General features: G+C 36.4%; 1 protein-coding gene, 1 long non-coding RNA gene and 1 pseudogene across 3 annotated transcripts in view; 2 read left to right on the plus strand and 1 right to left on the minus strand.

Annotated features, from left to right (window-relative positions):
* The window catches only part of LOC144451658 (dystroglycan 1-like), a 46,175-nt gene extending 39,662 nt beyond the window's left edge, over positions 1-6,513 (plus strand). The window contains exon 4 of the mRNA XM_078142589.1: positions 237-6,513. Coding sequence (XP_077998715.1) covers positions 237-3,272 — 3,036 coding nt within the window. The 3' untranslated portion in view covers positions 3,273-6,513. The remainder of the gene's footprint in view (positions 1-236) is intronic.
* Positions 6,514-11,965: 5,452 nt separating this feature from the next.
* On the minus strand, positions 11,966-16,063 carry LOC144432491 (uncharacterized; annotated as a pseudogene). Its single transcript, XR_013480899.1, has 3 exons — positions 15,885-16,063; positions 13,461-13,570; positions 11,966-13,017 (listed from the first exon to the last, which is right to left on the minus strand). The product of XR_013480899.1 is annotated as an uncharacterized LOC144432491 (transcript).
* An 874-nt stretch (positions 16,064-16,937) lies between these two features.
* On the plus strand, positions 16,938-19,853 carry LOC144442476 (uncharacterized). The gene is made up of 3 exons (XR_013481638.1): positions 16,938-17,274; positions 17,704-17,743; positions 19,498-19,853. It is a non-coding gene; the product is annotated as an uncharacterized LOC144442476 (long non-coding RNA).
* The last annotated feature ends 738 nt before the right edge of the window (positions 19,854-20,591 follow it).

Genomic DNA, 20,591 nt, shown 5'->3' on the forward strand with positions numbered 1-20,591 from the left:
GACTGATATCAAAGAATACTCAAAGCTACAGTACTCTCTATCTAACCTATCTGTTGTCATGGAGAAACTGTGCAATGTGTCAGAGGTAATGTAGAAAACCCATCATGTTGACAGCTACACATACTGTCACTGTTTTTTTATCACTTCTATCTATCACAGCAACCACAATACATTATGTGTTTTTCAACAGCTACTGCACTTGTGAATACTTATCTTTTTTTTCATCTTCATTATAGGTAAATGAAGCAGGTGGTGGCGGGCTTCCATCCTGGCTTTCTTTTGACAAGACTACTCAAACTCTGGAAGGTATCCCAACACATGAGGATATTAATCAGTATTACCTAGCTCTAACTGCCCATGGAAGTACACCAAATGGAACTGTCAAGGCAACAGATGTATTTTCTGTCAACATTGCCAGTGGACCTTCAATTGAATCTGTGAGCGCAACCCCCCTGAAAGATTACAACAAGTCAGGTAGAAGAAAATGTTCAACAGAAGAACCAGAAGCCCTTGCAACAATCATTCTTGATGCAGACTGGTCAAAGATGTCACCTAAAGAACGTGTCAATTCTGTCATGAGAATGGCAGAATATTCAGGTTTTGAAAGAAATGTATTTCAGCTGCTTCCAGCTGGAAAGAATGGACTTTTTGATCCAGCAGCATTAGTTGCAGGTCCAGGAAATATCAAAAAACAGAACTATCCTGGAATTTTATTGTCATGGCCCATTGGCTGTGGTTATGATGTCAACAAACTGCCAGTTGTCATGGTCATAGAATCTACCTCAAAAGATGGTGCCCTCGCAGAAAACATTGGTCATAATGTCATTGGTTGGCATATAACACATCCACATCCATCGGGGAACAAGAGAATGAAGAGACAGATAGCTGCCATGGCAACACCTGTGCCAACAGCTGTACCAACAAAACCAGTCCCAACATCAGTAGTCCCAACATCAACTTCTGAAGTGGAATCAACTGCTGTTCCTTCAGGAATAACCGTACCTCCTGAACCAACGCCTGTAATGTCACAACCAGTTCGCACAGCGACAAAAGTTGCCCCAACAAAGAGTATGACTCCAACTGTGAAACCCACAGACACTAAAGTCAGAACACCATCTGCATCGCCAACTCGCAAAGTACCTCCAAAAAGTAAGACAGCAAGCATGATGACACACATACCAATGCCTACACCAACACCTGTGCCAACCAGACTCACAATGACTGCCACTACAGAAGGACCTAGTCGTACCTACTCTCCACCAATGCCAACAGTGACAGAGACAGAAGGATTGACCGCAGTTCCAGAAATGACAACTATGCCTTCCAAGTCTGAAGGTATGTTACCTCCATCAGCCACATACATTGAACCCACGCCTTCTGCTACAATCACAGTTCCCAAAGAAAGTGAGAAGCCATCAGAGCCTAACAAGAAAAACAGAGCACCTACTGTGGCCAATGGTCTTGACCTACTGGAGGCACATGTTGGTCAAAGATTTGAATTTCAGGTCCCATCAAACACATTCCGTGATAAAGAGGATGGAAATACACGTGACTTAGACTTGATGGTCTTCAAAAAAGATGGTACGAACCTGGATTCAAATTCTTGGCTTCAATTTGATACCGAAGATCAGATCTTGTATGGTACTCCAGAGACATCTGATGTTGGTAGCAAAAACTATTTCTTATTAGCTAAAGATAGTCGTGGTAAAAATGCAAGGGATTACTTTGAAATCAAAGTGACTAAGGAAAATGAGCTACCCGAGCTACTCAATCAAATTGACAAACTTAATGCTGTTGAAGGTGTTATGTTAGTCTACCGCATTCCAGAAGATATATTCAATGATCCAGAAGATGGACCAACACGTAACCTGAAGTTGATGGTCCTACATCCAGATGGTGTGGCGCTTAGTGAAAGCTCATGGCTCCAGTTTGATCCCCAGGATCAAACTTTGAAAGGAACGCCAACAAAGTCTGATGTTGGCAGCCACCAGTACGTTCTTGAAGCTATAGATAGTAGTGGAGGATCTATGAGTGTTTCCTTTGAAATTGAAGTCAAAATGCAAACAACACCATCTACAGTTTCAAACCAGCCACCTGTATTGTTAAATCCAATTGATAAAGTATATGCCTACCAAGGTAGCATGCTTAACTACCGTATTCGAGAAGATGAATTCCATGATGCAGAAGATGGAAATACACGTAATTTGAAGTTGATGTTCTTGACACTTGATGGAGTGGTTATGCGCCAAGATTCATGGGTACAGTTTGATAGTGAAAACCAGACCTTGTATGGTTTACCCATGGAAGAGCAACTTGGTATACATGTTTTCCTTATGGCAGCAATGGATAAAGGTGGTAAGGTTGCTAGGGATGCATTTGAAATTGAAGTTTTGCCAAGTGCACACAAACCTAACCATGAATTCCGTATTGTGTTAGAGAATGATTTCAAAGAATTTGAAGAGAACATTCACAAGAAAACTGACCTTGTTAACAGGATTGCAGGGCTGTACGGGGACACCAATGCTAATTCTATTAGCATTCTGTATTTCAAGAAAGGCTCTACCATATTTGCGTGGACTAATAATTCCATACCTTACACACCATGCCCCCTTGGGCTGATTGGAGAAATGACTGGGAAGGTGGTGAACAATACGAAAGGTGAACCAACTCAGGGTTTAATTGATGCACTTGGAGAAGAATATAAAGTAAGAGAGGTCAATGTTACACCTGTCGGTCCTTGTAGTGACACTCCTACAGGTACCACAGAAGAGCCAGTTGGTCCTGGTATCGGTGGCTCAGCTAGTGCTATGAGTGAAGAGGTATTGTGGATCAAGATAATGATACCATTCTTAGTAGTTGGAGTAGCTTTACTTGTTGGTGGACTCATATTCTTCCTTCTGTACAGAGTTAATCGCAAGGGCAAGCTTTCTGATGAAGATCAAAACACCTTCATCAAGAAGGGCATTCCAATCATTTTTGCTGGGGAGCTTGAAGACACTGAAAAGCCACCATCATCCAAAACACCCTTGATAATGAAGGATGAGAAACCACCACTTCCCCCTGAGTATCAGAGGCAAGATTCACCCAATAGCAGTCAACCCCTGCTGTCGCAATCGCCTCCAGATCATGAACGTGATGAAGATGATGACCCTTCAGGATCACCACCATACCAGCGTCCACCACCATTCTCCTCATCGCCACCAGAGACTCGCAGCTCAAGACCACGTTTTACTCCTGCATACAGAGCACCCCCTCCATATGTGCCTCCCTAAGACCTATTAAATGTTAGTTGGTGTCTAGATGAAACAATTCCATTATTATGGTCAAGAAAATCATGTAAAATATAATTATGGTTTCCTAAAGGCAGCGAGATAGTAATGTGTTCAACCCTACAATTTCATTAAAATCACAAATTGTTAAGACTTCATCAGTTATTTTTAAGGCTACTCCTCAAATCAAAGGTCATTAAACTTTTACAGATTATGGTGATATATATGTATTCATTTCATTGGAATTGTTTCATCTAGAACTTCTAGGTTTGCCAAAAATTAATGAATAAAGGGGTTAACATTACAGTCAATTCTTGAAAGACACCAATCCTGGACAACAAGATCAACTAGATTCAACTTGTATCTTTACTTGAGAAAGGCATTTAAAAGGACAATCATACAAAAAGACTTGTAGGTGTACATTCACTCATTGTACACGTCATTACATCATACAATGTACCTTGACATTGTGGAATTTTGTAAAATATTCTTCTTAGTTAGAGTTCCTTGGGTCACTCACCTGACTCACTCTCTTTCTCTGCCCATGTTGTTAAGTAGTGGTTACAACTTCAACCAACACAACAGAGATGGGCGGACGAACCCTGATTAACTTTCCCATCAAATTTCCCTAACTGCACCATATTTTCCAGAAGAGCCTTTTTAGTGAATGATTTCTTGTAGGAATGGATTCATTGTGGTTCTTGGTAGTTGAGAAATTATAAAATCCTATATTCACCTGAAAGGACCAAAGTAGTAGAGATTCCAAGTATGATACAATACTACTAGTATTTAAATACCATAACTAAGAAGATTTAAAACTACTTTTATTATCAATATGATCTCATCAAAGTTTCTTTATTGTTATTGTTTTTCTTAATATTGATATAATAGCTGAAATAATACTTACCTTACCATTGTTCAGGTTCTGTTTGTTTTTACACTGACATTTTCATTAGTGTCCAAGCATAAAACACCTCATGTGAAGCCATATTTACATTTTGGTCTATTACACTGTTAGCAGTCATATTTATTTTTCTCATCTCCATATTAGAAATTTGAATAGATTTTGATGCATACATGTCTTAGTTTGTGTTTTGTTTTTAAATTGCTTATATTATGTTACTGTGCAAACCATGACTCCACTCACCCCAATCAGTGCTTTGTTAACTCCCCCACCCCACCAAGGCGTTGTTGACTCTCCCCCACCCCACCAAGTCTGTGTTGACTCCCCCATCCCACCAAGCATGTGTTGACTCCCCACCCCACCAAGTCTGCTGACTCACCCACCCCCACTTAGTCACTTAGTCTGTGTTGACTACCCCTACCAAACACATGTTTGAAGCTGACGAAAAGGGAATCAAGATTGTGAATTTACAACTGTCTTTAATTACAAGAAAGTTGAAGTCATTGCAATCGACAGCAGGATTTTCTTTAATTTAGAGTGACATTGTTTGACCCATCATGTTTTGTAGAAACTTGTAAAAATATCAGCACTTACTTGGAGTAAATTGGAAGTGACTCTCATCATAAGAACAGTGAACCAAGTACTGTTGTGATAAAAAATACATAGCTAATAAAACAGAACACCTCAATGTTACTTCTTTTGATCTATTTCAATTTCAGTGCATAAAGACAATTCAAAGTATGCTGATTTTAGGTCAATGGTGACATGCTGAATCCACTTAATACTAAGCTTGCCATTTCTTAAGTGGAGCCATGGATTGTGACTAACTTTTTGTGCTTGTATTTTCACCCTGGGTGGGTCTTTTTTATGGTGCATTTTTACGTAGACTCTTGACTCTGTTTATAAATCATGGTAATGTATGATAATTTAACAAACATTATTAACAATATATATTACCAGATCATTTGTTGTGTATTTAAATACAAAGTCTAATATTTACCATTCAGTGACAAAATAATAATCCTTGATATTATATATGATAACCCAAATCTGATCTATTATAATCTTCTTTAGCTTCTGACGGGTTTTCTCATTTTCAAACTTCATTCAAATTAAAATTTGGCCAAAAGTGTAGACAGTATGGGTGCCAATTATTTTGAAAATGAAACTAGATGTGTTTCAGGAAGAGAAAATTTTACTTGAGCTTTTGAAGATGAACATACCTTCTAGACAGATATCTATCAACTTTGAAATGCATAGGTTTTTTTTGCTATTATTTTTTTATTATTCTTGTGCCAACTGTTAAAATTTTCTATAAATGTTAGTGATGTTTGTCGTCTGGGATTGAAGCTAAGTAGATGTAGATGTACAGTGAAATGTAGTTGTAGACACTCTAACATACCAAAAAAGAGGTGTCAAAAGTGGTTTCTGAGTGATTTTAAGTTGACTTTTTATTTGAAAAGTGTCTTTGTTATAACCACATCAGTTTATTTTATGTTTTATAAATATAAATATATATTATCTCAACATATATATCCTGTATTACTGTGACGGTGGAAACCGGCCTAGCATTTTGTTAGATTTTGGATGACAGTAATAGTCAGTATCTGCAGTGCTTCATGACAGAAGAATAGTGATATCAGAATTGGGATTTACACTGACGAACTTCTTGAGTGTTCCGCATTTTGAGACACACTTCAAGAAAATGTAGAACTTGGTATCTACTACATAGTGAGATTCACTCGGTGGAGAATTCTTTTACTCGGTGATCATGTAGCATGAAGTAGGAATGACTGTATGAAGGCGGTGGTTCTGTTTATGACTGCCGTTTTGTTTTTGGTGCTAATGTATGTAATGTCAGTCTGTTACCCTGCAACTCGGCAAGCTCAGTGGAGTGAATATTCACAACCAAAAAACACATAACAGCTTTTTTTTTCCAGTTTTCTGTCAGAACCATTACAAATACTGCTTACCCCATTGTTGTAGGTGGCAGAGTTTGGAACATGTACGATATACTGACTTTCTGGAATACAGCTGTATCAGTTATCAATGCAATTTGTGTTATTATTTGTTTTCACAACTTTCAGTTATTACCTCTTTTCTGTCCTATTTGGTGATGTGTTTCAGACAAGCTATTCAACTGTTGCAAGCAGAGAGCGGATACAGAGCTGTAGTTAAGAATGACATGATTGTTAGAGCAGTGTAATTTATATATGCTTTATTTCTGTAATTACAAAACTCCATGTATTCTAAAATCTAACAAAAGCCAATGACTTTGATGTAGAGGCAAAAATGTCACATGTATTGCCAGTAGATGTTTTAGTTACTAAAATAAACATTTTTGACTACAAATGTTTGTCACGTGGTGTTCTTTATCAAGCTCCCAAATTCAGAATGACTGCAAAGCTTTGTCATAAACCTTGATCTACCCCAACTTTCACTAATGCGTGTATTGCACCATTGACATATCTATACCCATCAACTGAGGATTAGCAGACACACATTGACTTTGTAATACTTGACAGGGGCCCCATTTAGTATGATTTTTCAAATGGGTTAGTTATCATGGTTAGTGGAATATAAAGTGAGAAACTTTGTTTGCTACGTGTATGTTGTGACCATACTGCAGCTACCTTTGACCTATCTATCTTCTGTCTTGTTTCCTATCAAAGCCTGATTTACCCCCAGTTTAGAATCTATCCAGTTGGATGAATTTGACCAAATTGTCCTATCTACCTCTCAGTCAAATTCATCCAGCAGGGTAGGTTCTTTAGTAGCTAACCCAATAGATTCCCTGATAACACCCTATTTTGTCCTCATCAAACCTTAATTCACATGTATTGAAACCAGATATTCCTGTATCAAGCCAAGAACCTTATCAAAAAGTGAGTACTTGTATTTAGTCCAGATGTCCTGTATCGAGCCTTGACCCATTCTCGCAAACCAGAGCTATTATGATACTTCAAAATAATGATAGCTTCGTGGATGGTGCCTTTAAGAGGCTGTGGTGTATGGCAGTGGCCTTGGCCTAGCCGTGTCAAACCCTGATTTGTCCATTACTGCAGCAACTATACTCGTGTCCAATCAGAAATCATACACTTCTATAATTAGAAGATTGGCAATGAACAGTGTCAAACATTGACTAATTTCCATTACCTTATTGTAACTACTTTAGTATGCCTCAGCTATATTTGATGTAACAGCTAGCTAACTTGTCAATTGGCTTGTCACAAAGTGCTAAAGATGTCTGGATATAGACAACAAAGGGGGAATGTAATAATATATTTCTATATTTTGAATTATAAGCTGAAAAGAGGCAATCTCATTTAAACCCAGACACGCCACCAAATGTTGGATCACTTAATTGCGTTGAGATGTGGGCAATCATTGTGGCTAGAAGCAATGCTGAACCTTTTCAAAAAACAGGTTTTTAAATTCTTTAGTTTGCAAAAAAAACCCAAAGTTTTACTTCACTGCAAAGAGAAAACTATAACAGCCTTGTGTTACTGTACATGATCTGAATCAATCAAAACTTAGTCTTGTTGATAGAGGGCGCACTAACTAGTATGTTTTGAGTGGACAGATTTACAGCCATGTCTATGGAGACGATTTCATGCCACAGTACAGTATGGAAACAGGGTTGTTGGTATCAAGACAATATCTTTGAATGAAAATATCAGCAATCATAAATCTATATGAATATAAATATTCAAAATGTCGGCATCCCTTTTTTCACAACAATGTCAAACTTGTCTTCTAGTCAGACATGAATTGTGCATGTCATAATATGTTATCAATGTATGTGGGGCTGAGGGTGAGGGCACTGGGGGACGTAGTATTTCTTAGATTGTTGTTTTCCTTTGTCTACACGCTATTAAAGTATAAATTTTGACATCAATATTTCCCCACTGCATATTCATAGAAAGAACACTAGTTATCTAGTAATAGTGTGTATTGATGCATTTGTAGCAGCAGGATAATAAGTGGCCCTGTGGGCGAGGGTGGGTGTGTTAAATTACTAACATCAATTGCATGACCATTTGGGATGTAGGCTACTTGGTATATAGTGGTAATGCCTATTGATTCACCAAACACTCTGACAACCAAATAGAAAACAAAGTTTATGTTAATTCACATGTAAATTACAGTTGACAAAGGCTGTAACATTTTCAGGATGCAACAAGAATGTCACAATGAGAGGTTGTATTCTGGGGTTGTATTATCACATGCATTTTCAACTTCTCAATCATGTACACATGTAGATGGCGCTGTTGCAGTTACAAGGTGTGTGATATGAAAATTAAAAGTGAGCAGTATTGCGAAATGATTTTAATAAACATTCAATCCTGGAAGAGATATTACATCACTACAGATCAAATATATATACAAAAAGGTATAACAAAACGTTTTTTTATTGAATCATTTACCATCTACAAATTGCTATATATATAATATATATAATCACTTAATTTCAAACCAGTTTGCACAGTGGTTGTTTCAAACTTTTGGCCAAACATCACACTTTTAGGGTATGTCATGAACAGTTTTCATTTACGTATCCCTAGAAGTATATCATAAAATGTGACACAAATCTGCAAAGTAATTTTGAAGGTCAGTGTTAATTTTTACATGAAAAATGACACATTTTGACCCAAATCCAAGATGTTGTGTGATCAATTTGATTTAAGGAAATCCCAAATAGATTTCTGAAATAATGGTGTCACCAAATACCAAGGCTATTAGTTTGACAATTCTGATTTTGTCACACACACACACACACACAGACACACACATACACAGACACACACACACACACAGACACAGACACAGACACAGACACAGACACACACAGACACACACACAAACACACACCACCAAGTCTATAGCACTACAGCACTACTGAACCTTGGTATAGTTGTGCTACAAAAATCAGACCAATACTACTGAAAATTGTTTATTTTACATCATTTCCTACCCCCTACATACTAAATGAGAATGGTGTACTGCAGGATTGTGTTGAAATAACACCTCTTCTCATACACTAAATACACAAGTAAAACTTTAACACAACTCTAAGCAAGACATGTCATCCAATACTACAGTGTAAAGTAAAATGACCATTAAAACAAAACTGCCATCTTGAATGGTGCATTATGGGAATGTAGCTCCTTTCTATTGGTAAACACCAATCACTGCTATAAACAATCTGTAACTCTGTAACCATAAACAATCTAGTCTTGGTTTCCCAGACCCTTCTTGGAGTGGAAGGGCTCTCCTTTCCATCACCATAGATGAGGTATTGATGGTACTACTACAACTGCAAATATTTAACACAGTCAGCCATTTGTATCTGAGCATGGTCAGTTGAAATTGAAACTTGACTATTGGAATTTCAATACATACACTGTATGTAATTATATCATGTGTTTACTAAGTGTTGCTTCAGAATTACTATAGCTTCATGTTATATCAAAACTTACTTCACAACTGAACAATGACAGCATTTCCCAGATAAAGTGGTTCTTAATTTTTGAAACTGAGAGCATTATTTGCAGTTAAAATCTGTAACAGTACTATCATTAGATCAAAGCAAGGCTTTCCAAGAGTAGCTTAGATTTGCTAGGCATGGAACAGCTCTCATTTCCATTATGCCCTATTCTGCTGTATCACATTTTGAACTGGCAGTAATTGATAACAAACTCATACCAAAAATTCTCCAATTTTAACTGAACATTATTTATTTCTATTATGGTAAATGCATTAATTAGGGGTGGGTATTTAATTAAATGTACTTCACAGAAAATCCAACATCACATATTTAGGTCTGTACTGGTCTTGAAGCTAGTATGGAACAGCTGTTGAATCACAGACATTGCAGAGAGATCTCTCTCCAACTTTTATGATTGAATGAGTGATGTGTTTCCTTCTCATCAACTCCAAGCCACAACACACTCACTAAATGCACTCAGTGGTACACTGAACATGATGTGCATAAGTAAAAGTCTACAATTACTACTTGTTCACAACTCATAATACTGTAATATCATAAAATACAGTATATACTTATGACAACTATGATACAAATAATAATTTCAATACATGTGAAGTGTATTCATTGTCTTGTATATCACACTAATCTATGTTTTCTTTACAGTATTGAAATATTTTGTCAATGGCTTTCCCTTTATGTACGCTAGATTGTTAACATTTAAAAAATGCATGTGTTAAAAGTGTCACTGAAAATTCCAGGCTTTTATTCCAGTATCTATTTACAACATAAAACGTGTCACTTCATATCCTGTTTATATATCAAATGATTTACTAGTACATGTAGTTCATATGCTGAAAGAAATATACCAGCAAGTATAATTGGTATATATATATTTTTATCAAAATGGTAGCACACTCATTTTCTGTCAGTGAAATAGTCTTACAATATTTATGACATCTCCAGATCTATCACCAGATAGAGGGACTGTGGATCAAAGGACTATTTGGCTTTCTCAACAGTTCATATAATCAAATCCTGGAATGAGGTAAAACGTTGATCAATATTTTAAAAATTTAAAGTTTCACACACTGTATGTTTTTTAATGTAATTCATCACCAATAAAACCCATATATAAAATGCAAAGCTAAAGTATATCTGAGCTTTGATAAATGCTTAAAATATATATAGTTGCCTAATTCATAAAAGTCTTTGTTGAAGATGTATCACTGTCCACTACATCATGATACTTCTGGGTTTGAAGCAACAATGTTCCAATTTATGCTACTCATCTAATAAAATGACAATACAATAACTACAAATTTTTTCACTTCTTATAACACTGGTTTCAACTTCAGCAGAGAATTAATATCATGCATACAAAAAGTCACAATTATGACAGATTAGTTATCGTTGCTACTAAAACCTAGACATTGTTAAAAATACAAAGTTTATTGTATATCTCAAATAAATCTAAATTAAATTTTCTAACTACAATAATATTGTGTATAATGCTGAATATCTGTGCTCTTACTTTTGTGAAATCCCCTGCACATGAATTTGTACATCAATGTTGAATAGTTGGTACAAAGAATATATTTGAAAAGAATCTAGGAATCTAATGTTAGGAGGCAAAACTTTTTATGAAAAGTGTATATGTATCATAACAAATGATAAATGTATTAAATTTACAAATACTTTTCAAAGTGTTTATGCTAAGGTTGAGAGTTGGGTAAAATGCAACTGAGTTTCCTAGTCACATGGTTCACAAACAAAACTATGTATGATAAATGTTGCCCTTTCTGTTACTAGGGTTCCTCAGCCTTACCAAAAAACATTTTTCTAATGATTTTTGACCTGAAGTTTGACTAACCATAAACCTGCAACTTGTCCACTTCACTCAAATAACAAAAGTCTACTTTATGTACCTCATTGTAATACAAAGTCATACGGTAACTGTGCATTCTCAGGTGTAGTACTGATCTCATGGAACAATATACCACTTGGACTCTTTTCATCACCCACTGTTGATATATTCAAGAAGGATATCACGGCTATTGATTATCTACTATCGTTCCTGTGCAGTGCCATAGTACATTGTATTGGATTTTGGTGCTATACAAATTCTTTGATTGATTGACACTGATAACCAGTGTATATTATAAATCTGATATCCATTCTTGTAGCCATCAGGGTCTGATAAAATAAACATATAGGAACTCATCAAACATTTTCTTGTCATACTCAAAAGGAACTTGTAAAAAATGCACTCAATCAGAATTCTGTAAGATCTCTATCTGGCTGCTGTAATTGCACTCTGCAAACTTAATGATTTCTTACAAGGAAATGTCTTTTAGTAAAATGCTTCACTTTTATTGTGTACCTCCCTCCATGTTTTTAACTCTCAGTCACTGCATCTAAAAATACCCTCATGTCTTTGCCTAATCTAACATGGAAGAGATGTTGTGGGTATTCAATCCTCGGTGCGTATCTTCCATGTTCATATGCGACTGATGCCATACCAGTTTGTACACCTTCACATATCTCTGTATCTTCTTGTTGTACCTGGTCTGCAGATGTGACACTATCAGTAACAAGTGCATCCAATTCTTCTGGTGTGTACTTGGCCACTTCTTTCTTCTCCAGGTAGAAATCATACACAAACATAGCTCTGTCATGGCCAAGTGGAACAACAATGTTTGTTTCATACCAGGGGCCATATCGACTGATCATGAAGTTTGGATAAGCAAAGGAGTAAGTAGACCATAGTCCAATCCTCTCTATAGCTTTTGGTTTGTCAAGTTTCACTCGAACAAGTTGTGTTGAGTAATCTTCATTAGCTTCTTTCATTTGATATGTACTGAAATCATAATATCCATCTACAAATGTCTTGTGGGCAAAGTCAATATGGTATCCACCATCAATGAAGTTATCGATAATAACCTTCCAATTACTATTGATTTCATAAGCCTTCCTTCTGACAAACTGAAAGTTTTCTGGATCGTAGCCTGTACTTGTTAGGTACTCTTTATAAGGATTTAACTGTGTCAGATCTTCATTCCCTCCAACTCTTCCTGGTCTTAACTTGACCATTACCATCTGTCCCCAGGTAGTGACTGGCATTGGTATCAATCCATAATTTTTAGCTTTGAAGTCTTCAATACCTCTCAGTTTTCTTGCCTTGGTGAGTCGACCATTCAGAGCATATGTCCAACCATGGTAAGGACATTCAAAACAACCTATCTTGCCTTCTCCCTTGGCAACTGGCATAGCATGGTGACGGCAAACATTGAAGAAAGCCTGAAGTTCATTGTTTTCATCTCGGCATATAACATAGGCTTCATTAGCAAACTTTCCTGTAAGTAACACAGAAATAAGCAAACCATTTTCCACATGTATACTGATACTGCACAATTTGTCAAAAAACTGCAATAAATACATGTACTGACAAGAATAATTATCGCAGTAATTTTTTGAACTCTTTCAGTAGATACTGATATTTAAATTAATCTATCTCAAATATATGTCATATACAATATCCATCAACTTTATACCTACGATAATCATTTTTTTTCCCGTGAAGTATTCAGAATGCTGGAAAACATATCAAACTAAAGCATTATTAACTTTACTTGTACCATTCCTCTTGTTCAACAACTGATGTAGTCTAGCATCTAGACAAAATGCCTATGACTCTGAGTATACTAATAAAAGTAGTACAATATATTGAGTACATTCTTGATATATTTGTTTCTATCATTAAATAATCCAACCTAAAGTGAGATATACAATGTAGTACCTTCAAAGAATTGTCCTGGTGTGGCTACTTGATCAACACGTCCTACAGCAGTCCAGTTATTACTGAAGATGGCTTTCTTTTCAAGCTGTAGTACAGCTGGTTCTGTGTACCTGCAGACGAGATAAAATAATAGATAAAAAATTCTACCATTCATTAAATTAGTTTGGTAGTGCAACACAAGAGTAGTATCTAGATACATGACTAAGTTGAACTAGCATCAATGATACAACATTTCTATAAAGTCAACTGGTTTGAGAATTTGCTATGTGATAAGCTTCCCTGTCAAAATTAGGTTATATATCTATGAGTGTCCTATAGGCATATAGTGTAGAACAGTGTGTCTACTCAATGTTATTCATTTATTTTTTATATGTAACCTTGTGGTAATTACTTGTCTGTTGTTCGCAGCACATGGATCATAAATGTAGATAGCAACTCATCAATTTGGGTTGTTTGTATTTTTAGTCTGTTTCTGTTTGATATGTGAAAACACATTAACAGTTAAGCTAAGATTTTCATTACAAAATGAAAGATACTGAGTGTCAATGAAGGAGAAATTATTGTGGTTGTGTCTGATGAGATGTCCACCAAAATTTTGTTTATCTAGTAGAAGATATAAAAGTGCCAAAATACAATACTGTGCAGGGTCAAAGGTCATCAACTGTACGTGCATACTGTACATACACATCTACATGTAAGATATTAGTCATTTGAATTCCGCCTCCTCTCTTTGTTGTCCGATGTGTGAGGGCACCCCCCCCCTCCCCCATGGTGTACCTTATACTATATACTAATATACATGTACATTATGATTTACTATTAGGCTAAATGTCAGTCTTTGTAGGGTATATGTATCTGGTATTTCCGTATATTGAGCTTTGCTGCATTCATACTTTGGAATACTTGCTTACCTTGTGATTATTCACCTAATGTCTGTCAACCTATTTGTCTATTCAGGATAATTGTCTATTTACCAACAGTGTTGCAGCCAGCCTTGGAAAGAGTGGGACAAAGTGTCCTGAGACTTTCATTTTTCTGGGTCATCATAAGTTTTTTGGGACGTTATTATTTTTTTTAAAAGCCCCAGCCGCATTGTAGCACAACTGCAAAATATTTACCCACATGCTGATCCATCCTAGATATTTGTTATGATTATGCAGTTGCCTATCCAACCCTATTGTTATCTATGCAATATACACGATCATTTGGCTGTTACTATAGATGTGATCATGTTGCGCATTATTGCTAAACATATTTGCACAAAATTTTAGTGTGGGTCATCTATGACCCATCATTTCCAAATTATGGGTCAGGTCCAAAAAATGTGTGTCAAATGACCCAAAACCCCCTCTGGTTGCAACACTGTACCAATCCAACATTGACCACTCCAAGTCAAATTTGAACAAGATCACTTATACCAAAGTTGGTGGAGGGTCTATGGCCAAACCATCGAACCTATGGCCAAACACATGATTGGTATTAGCTACACAAAAGTGTCAATCATACAAAATGTGGGTTTAGTTCAACAAATATTTGATGTTGAATGGTGGTGCTACCAATTTCTTGGCAAAAACCAGGGTATAACTGAATTTCAGGACTACATTATAATGTATCACATGATTAAATCAGGTGACGCAACAAGATACCTGTCAACAAATATGGTTTATTTACAGTTCTCTTAACCAATCAGAATACAAGATTGGTGATAGCTAGGTATTCTAATTTCTGTGCATGTTAATAATGTAAGAGGCTACCAGTAAATTATGAATATATAAACAAAGGGTGACTATCAATTTGAGAGCACTATACTAATCATCAACTGCATATTAATACACACATATTTTTGCCACATTGCATTATTTATCAATATATTATCATCAGTGGCTACAATAACACTGATCACTATTTTATCAAAATGGTTTAATAGTTTTCCAGGTATTAAATGGTAATAGTAAATTGGAACTGACATCAGCACATGGTATTTATATACAGTGGATCAAAACAGGTTACCTATTAAAGCATCTCCTCTTTGAATCAAAGAGGGAAAATGTACATTATACATATCTTAATCTTATTTTGATTTTACAGCATATAAATATATCATCATCATCATCATCATCATCATCATCATCATCATCATCATCATCATCATCATCATCATCATCATCATCATCATCATCATCATCATCATCATCATCATCACCACCTGGAAGTGTGGGTTTTTTTTAATTATCTAAGTTGCATTTTCTTCACTTTCATTTCATGAAAATGGGAAAACCCATAAATTTTGAACATATATACACATGAGGTCCTGTATTGCTGGAATAAACTTTTTGTTTTTAAATTGCTCCCTCTACCTAGATGTATTAGTTTCGTTTAGCTGTGTGTATTTTGTGATTGAATGTATGGAAGACATCAACTTACCATGATGCAGGTGGCGTACAAGCCTTTTCCACAGGGACGCCTGGGTCGAACTTCAACACTTCATGACGAACATTCGGTTGCAAAACAGAGAGTTGAAGTACTCGTGGTGTTGTTGACACAAATCGAAGTCCACGGTTTTGCAGCAGAGCTCGCGACACAACTTTTAAGTTACGCAACATTATGTTGACTGGATGGAAATCTTATGGTAAGAATGGTAAGAGATCATTAAGAGCAAGATTTCAAAACACGCCGAGTCTTTCCCTGTCTCTGGTCGCACGTACTTTAAAATTACAGTACGAGTACGGAGGTCTTGTCGTCGTAACCTCACCGCCATAAATATGTGACGTCATGGCACATTTAACTGCGTTATATTTTGTAAGGTATCGTCCAATTTTATAGTTGGGTGTACAACGTTCGTACCATTTCTTTTCATTTTGAATTTCACAATTGAAAATACAGCAAAGAAAGAAAGATCCGGGGAAAGATCCCCCATGGAAAAATGTTATATATAGAATAGAAAAAAGATTATTATAATTTTTTCATATCAAAACATCAAAATATTGTTTTTATTCTGTTGCTACGGGTTTGATAGCAGTTACTTACATGTGATTTTACAACTTGATTTTCTTCGAAGACATAATGCAAAGGGAGCATTCTCTACTTACACACATCCACAGACAAGTAAACTTTCTTACTTGTCTCAATCTGATTAAAATCCGATGTAGATGTCGGCTAATCATTCATTGCTATTTTACCTTCGTTATTTTGCTTGAATTGCATTGACCTTCGTTGTACATGTTTACGTATTTATCCCGATCGCCTCCTCTACAATCTGATTAAAATCCGATGTAGATGTCGGCTAATCGTTTTAGAGGAGGAGATCAGGATAAAAACGTAACATGGGTAAAAACGTAACATGTGCCATGAAGGTCCCTACCCCCCTGCACTGTACAGTGGTGCGCCCCTGTGATTTTTTGTATGGATAATTCTTACGGACTAAGTTAGAGGCCCCTTTCAAAATGGCGACTGATGTCTGCAAAGCTTGGTAATAAATTTTGTCGACCTTGTTCTGCAGTGCTTAGCCACAGATACCATTACCATTAGCGAGCTATCTCTACAACACATCAAACAGCTGGAACTTAAACAGAATGTTATGTTGGATTAATTGAAACTATGTCAGATACGGAACCTATCGTGAACACCCCAGAGGTGGAGGAGAGAGGCATATTTGGGATGTTGTTAGACTATCTTGGTGTAGAAGAATTTCATTTTAAATTATGTGTCGTTCTGATTGTCATTTTGTGTGCTAATATATTTTGGACTATCGTAGCATGGTCAATTTATGGACCGGACATATCAAATATGTATACTCAACTTAAAAAACCATCGGGTAAGTGCATAGAATTCTTAAATTCACGTTGGGGGGGGGGGGGGGGGGGGGCTTTTCATATGTAATGACGTAATGTATACAGTTTAGATGACTTGGTAGAGTAAACAAATGATTTCCTTTAATTTTCTAGAGAACATGAACAACTATCATGTGGAAGGTCCCTGATTAACATTATACAGATAAATAAAAATACCAGTAATATTAAATTTCCACAAATAATAAAGTTTTGTCAGTGTAAATAGTGTAATGTATGTGTTACTGTGTTGCTTAGAAACCTCCATTGCTGATATTGTAACAATTACTAACATGCATTGTATACAGAAATGAAACTTGCGAAACCAGACTGTAGTGTATATCAATGTACAATACCAGATTCAGAATACTGTATGTATGGCTAATATAATTTTTGCTATTTCTTCAATTTTATAGGTACTGATAACTTTGAAGAAGATAAGAGTACAGAAGACAGGTAAGTGACATCACATTTACATGTAGTGACTAGTTCAGAAAATAGGTAGGTGAGACATCACATTTAGTGACTAGTTCAGAAGACAGGTACATGTAGGTGAGACATCACATTTAGTGACTAGTTCAGAAGACAGGTAGGTGAGACATCACATTTAGTGACTAGTTCAGAAGACAGGTAGGTGAGACATCACATTTAGTGACTAGTTCAGAAGATAGGTAGGTGAGACATCACATTTAGTGACTAGTTCAGAAGACAGGTAGGTGAGACATCACATTTAGTGACTAGTTCAGAAGATAGGTAGGTGAGACATCACATTTAGTGACTAGTTCAGAAGACAGGTAGGTGAGACATCACATTTACATGTAGTGACTAGTTCAGAAGACAGGTAGGTGAGACATCACATTTAGTGACTAGTTCAGAAGACAGGTAGGTGAGACATCACATTTAGTGACTAGTTCAGAAGACAGGTAGGTGAGACATCACATTTAGTGACTAGTTCAGAAGACAGGTAGGTGAGACATCACATTTAGTGACTAGTTCAGAAGATAGGTAGGTGAGACATCACATTTAGTGACTAGTTCAGAAGACAGGTAGGTGAGACATCACATTTAGTGACTATTTCATAAGATAGGTAGGTGAGACATCACATTTAGTGACTAGTTCAGAAGATAGGTAGGTGAGACATCACATTTAGTGACTAGTTCAGAAGATAGGTAGGTGAGACATCACATTTAGTGACTAGTTCGGAAGACTAGTAGGTGAGACATCACATTTAGTGACTAGTTCAGAAGATAGGTAGGTGAGACATCACATTTAGTGACTAGTTCAGAAGATAGGTAGGTGAGACATCACATTTAGTGACTAGTTCAGAAGACTGGTAGGTGAGACATCACATTTAGTGACTAGTTCAGAAGACAGGTACATGTAGGTGAGACATCACATTTAGTGACTAGTTCAGAAGATAGGTAGGTGAGACATCACATTTAGTGACTAGTTCAGAAGACTGGAAGGTGAGACATCACATTTAGTGACTAGTTCAGAAGACAGGTACATGTAGGTGAGACATCACATTTAGTGACTAGTTCAGAAGACAGGTAGGTGACATCACATTTGGTGATTTCAGCTCTAAGGTCAATATATCCCACATCTTTGTATAGAGCTATGTGACATCTGAAAGTACAATGATTCCCCCCCCCCCCCCAGGAAAGCTAATATATTAACACTGTATACATAAACTGTGTATGTATGTATGAGATTATGTAATAACTAATGACTGCAGTGCCAGATGTGACTTAATGTACACTATCATATATACCCAGTATCATTTGCAATTCAATGGAGAGCACATGCATCAAACCCAGGCAATAATTTTCTGTATCATGCCCTAGCACACTTTGCTCAAATATAGCAAGTCATGCACTCATCGGTATATGTTTGCTCAGTGATTGTGGCTTTGTTAATTTCTTCACTATTTTAACAATTTTGCAAATAAAATAGCATTTCATTGCCAATTTATGTGATGTGATTCAAATGATGTTTCTGTGCCACTACATGGGGTATATGATAAAACCTTTAGGTAGGTTTGCAGACCTTGGTAGTATGGCTTATTGGCCCAAATAAAGTCAGGTCCATCTGTTGTACAAACCTGTCTGCATAACCCATATTCAGGCTATAAAGATTATCATTTCATGCTGAAAATATAAACAAATATACAATATATAATTCTATTTTTATTTTGTTTGCTGCTATTGTAGGGAGGATAGTGAGTCACATATGAAGACAGACTGAACCAGGAGAATAAAAACTGGAGGCAAAGAAGAGAGAGAAATTATTCTGACTTAGATTCTTGGTTCTGTCTATCAAGTGGGTATACCATACCAACAATAGACCTAGAAAGGAGCTTGGGGAGATGTGGAAGTTGGTGTATATAAAACTAAAGGGTATGAGTATATGTTGAAGATACAAGAACATGCAGTTTAGACTCTGTGATATTTCTGTATATAAATATGGTAGGGGACAGGCCCAGGCCAGACTAGCTGTAAGCATGGAACTACTTCCATGCTGTATACTACTTCCTGACTCCCCATTTATCCACTGCTATATGTATTTGGGGTAAATAAACTGATTATTGATGTAGAGAACAATAATGGCAACTAATGTATCCAAAGTATGTCGTCAGTGCAATGCAGTGTCTCAGGAGAGCACATGGCAACAATTATTCAAAATTTAAAAGGTACAGTGGTGCAAAACAAGTATGATATTACTCTGTTCTTGTACTCTATACACTGACAAATTAATAGTGAGTCAGCTCAGATGTGATTTTCAAGTACCCTATATCTTAGTACTGTACACATATTCAAGAGATTTGTCAGTGGTTCGTTGTATATGCTATATTTGCATTTCCCAACATTCCAGAATTTCTTAACACACCTTATGCAGCTACTTTCAGAACTAGCCTGTAAAATATGTTGTTCTTCCTCATCAGTCTTCTCTTTGTGTGTGTGTGTGTGTGTTTGGGGTGGGGTGGGGGTGGGGGTGGGTGGGCAGATGAACAAGGGCACCCCAACGTGGCAAATCTTGCAGACTTTTTCAGAACATGATACATGCTTTATCTGCAAGTCTAATATAAAGTGATGTTCTCATATGATATCATGCCCACTTTGTCATAGGTCTAGATTTTGTGTACATGTAGTTATTGATGTGAATATATTTTGTCATATCTGTACAAGTGACTGTGTACATGCAATGTCACTGTATGCTTCAAAGACCAACATTAACTGATGATAAGGTTTTTTCAGTAATTGAACTTCCCATCATCTAACTTCAGACCAGTGTTTTTGTGCATATT

The sequence above is a fragment of the Glandiceps talaboti genome, chromosome 1 (assembly GCF_964340395.1).
Source record: "Glandiceps talaboti chromosome 1, keGlaTala1.1, whole genome shotgun sequence".
Taxonomy (NCBI): Eukaryota; Metazoa; Hemichordata; class Enteropneusta; family Spengelidae; genus Glandiceps; species Glandiceps talaboti.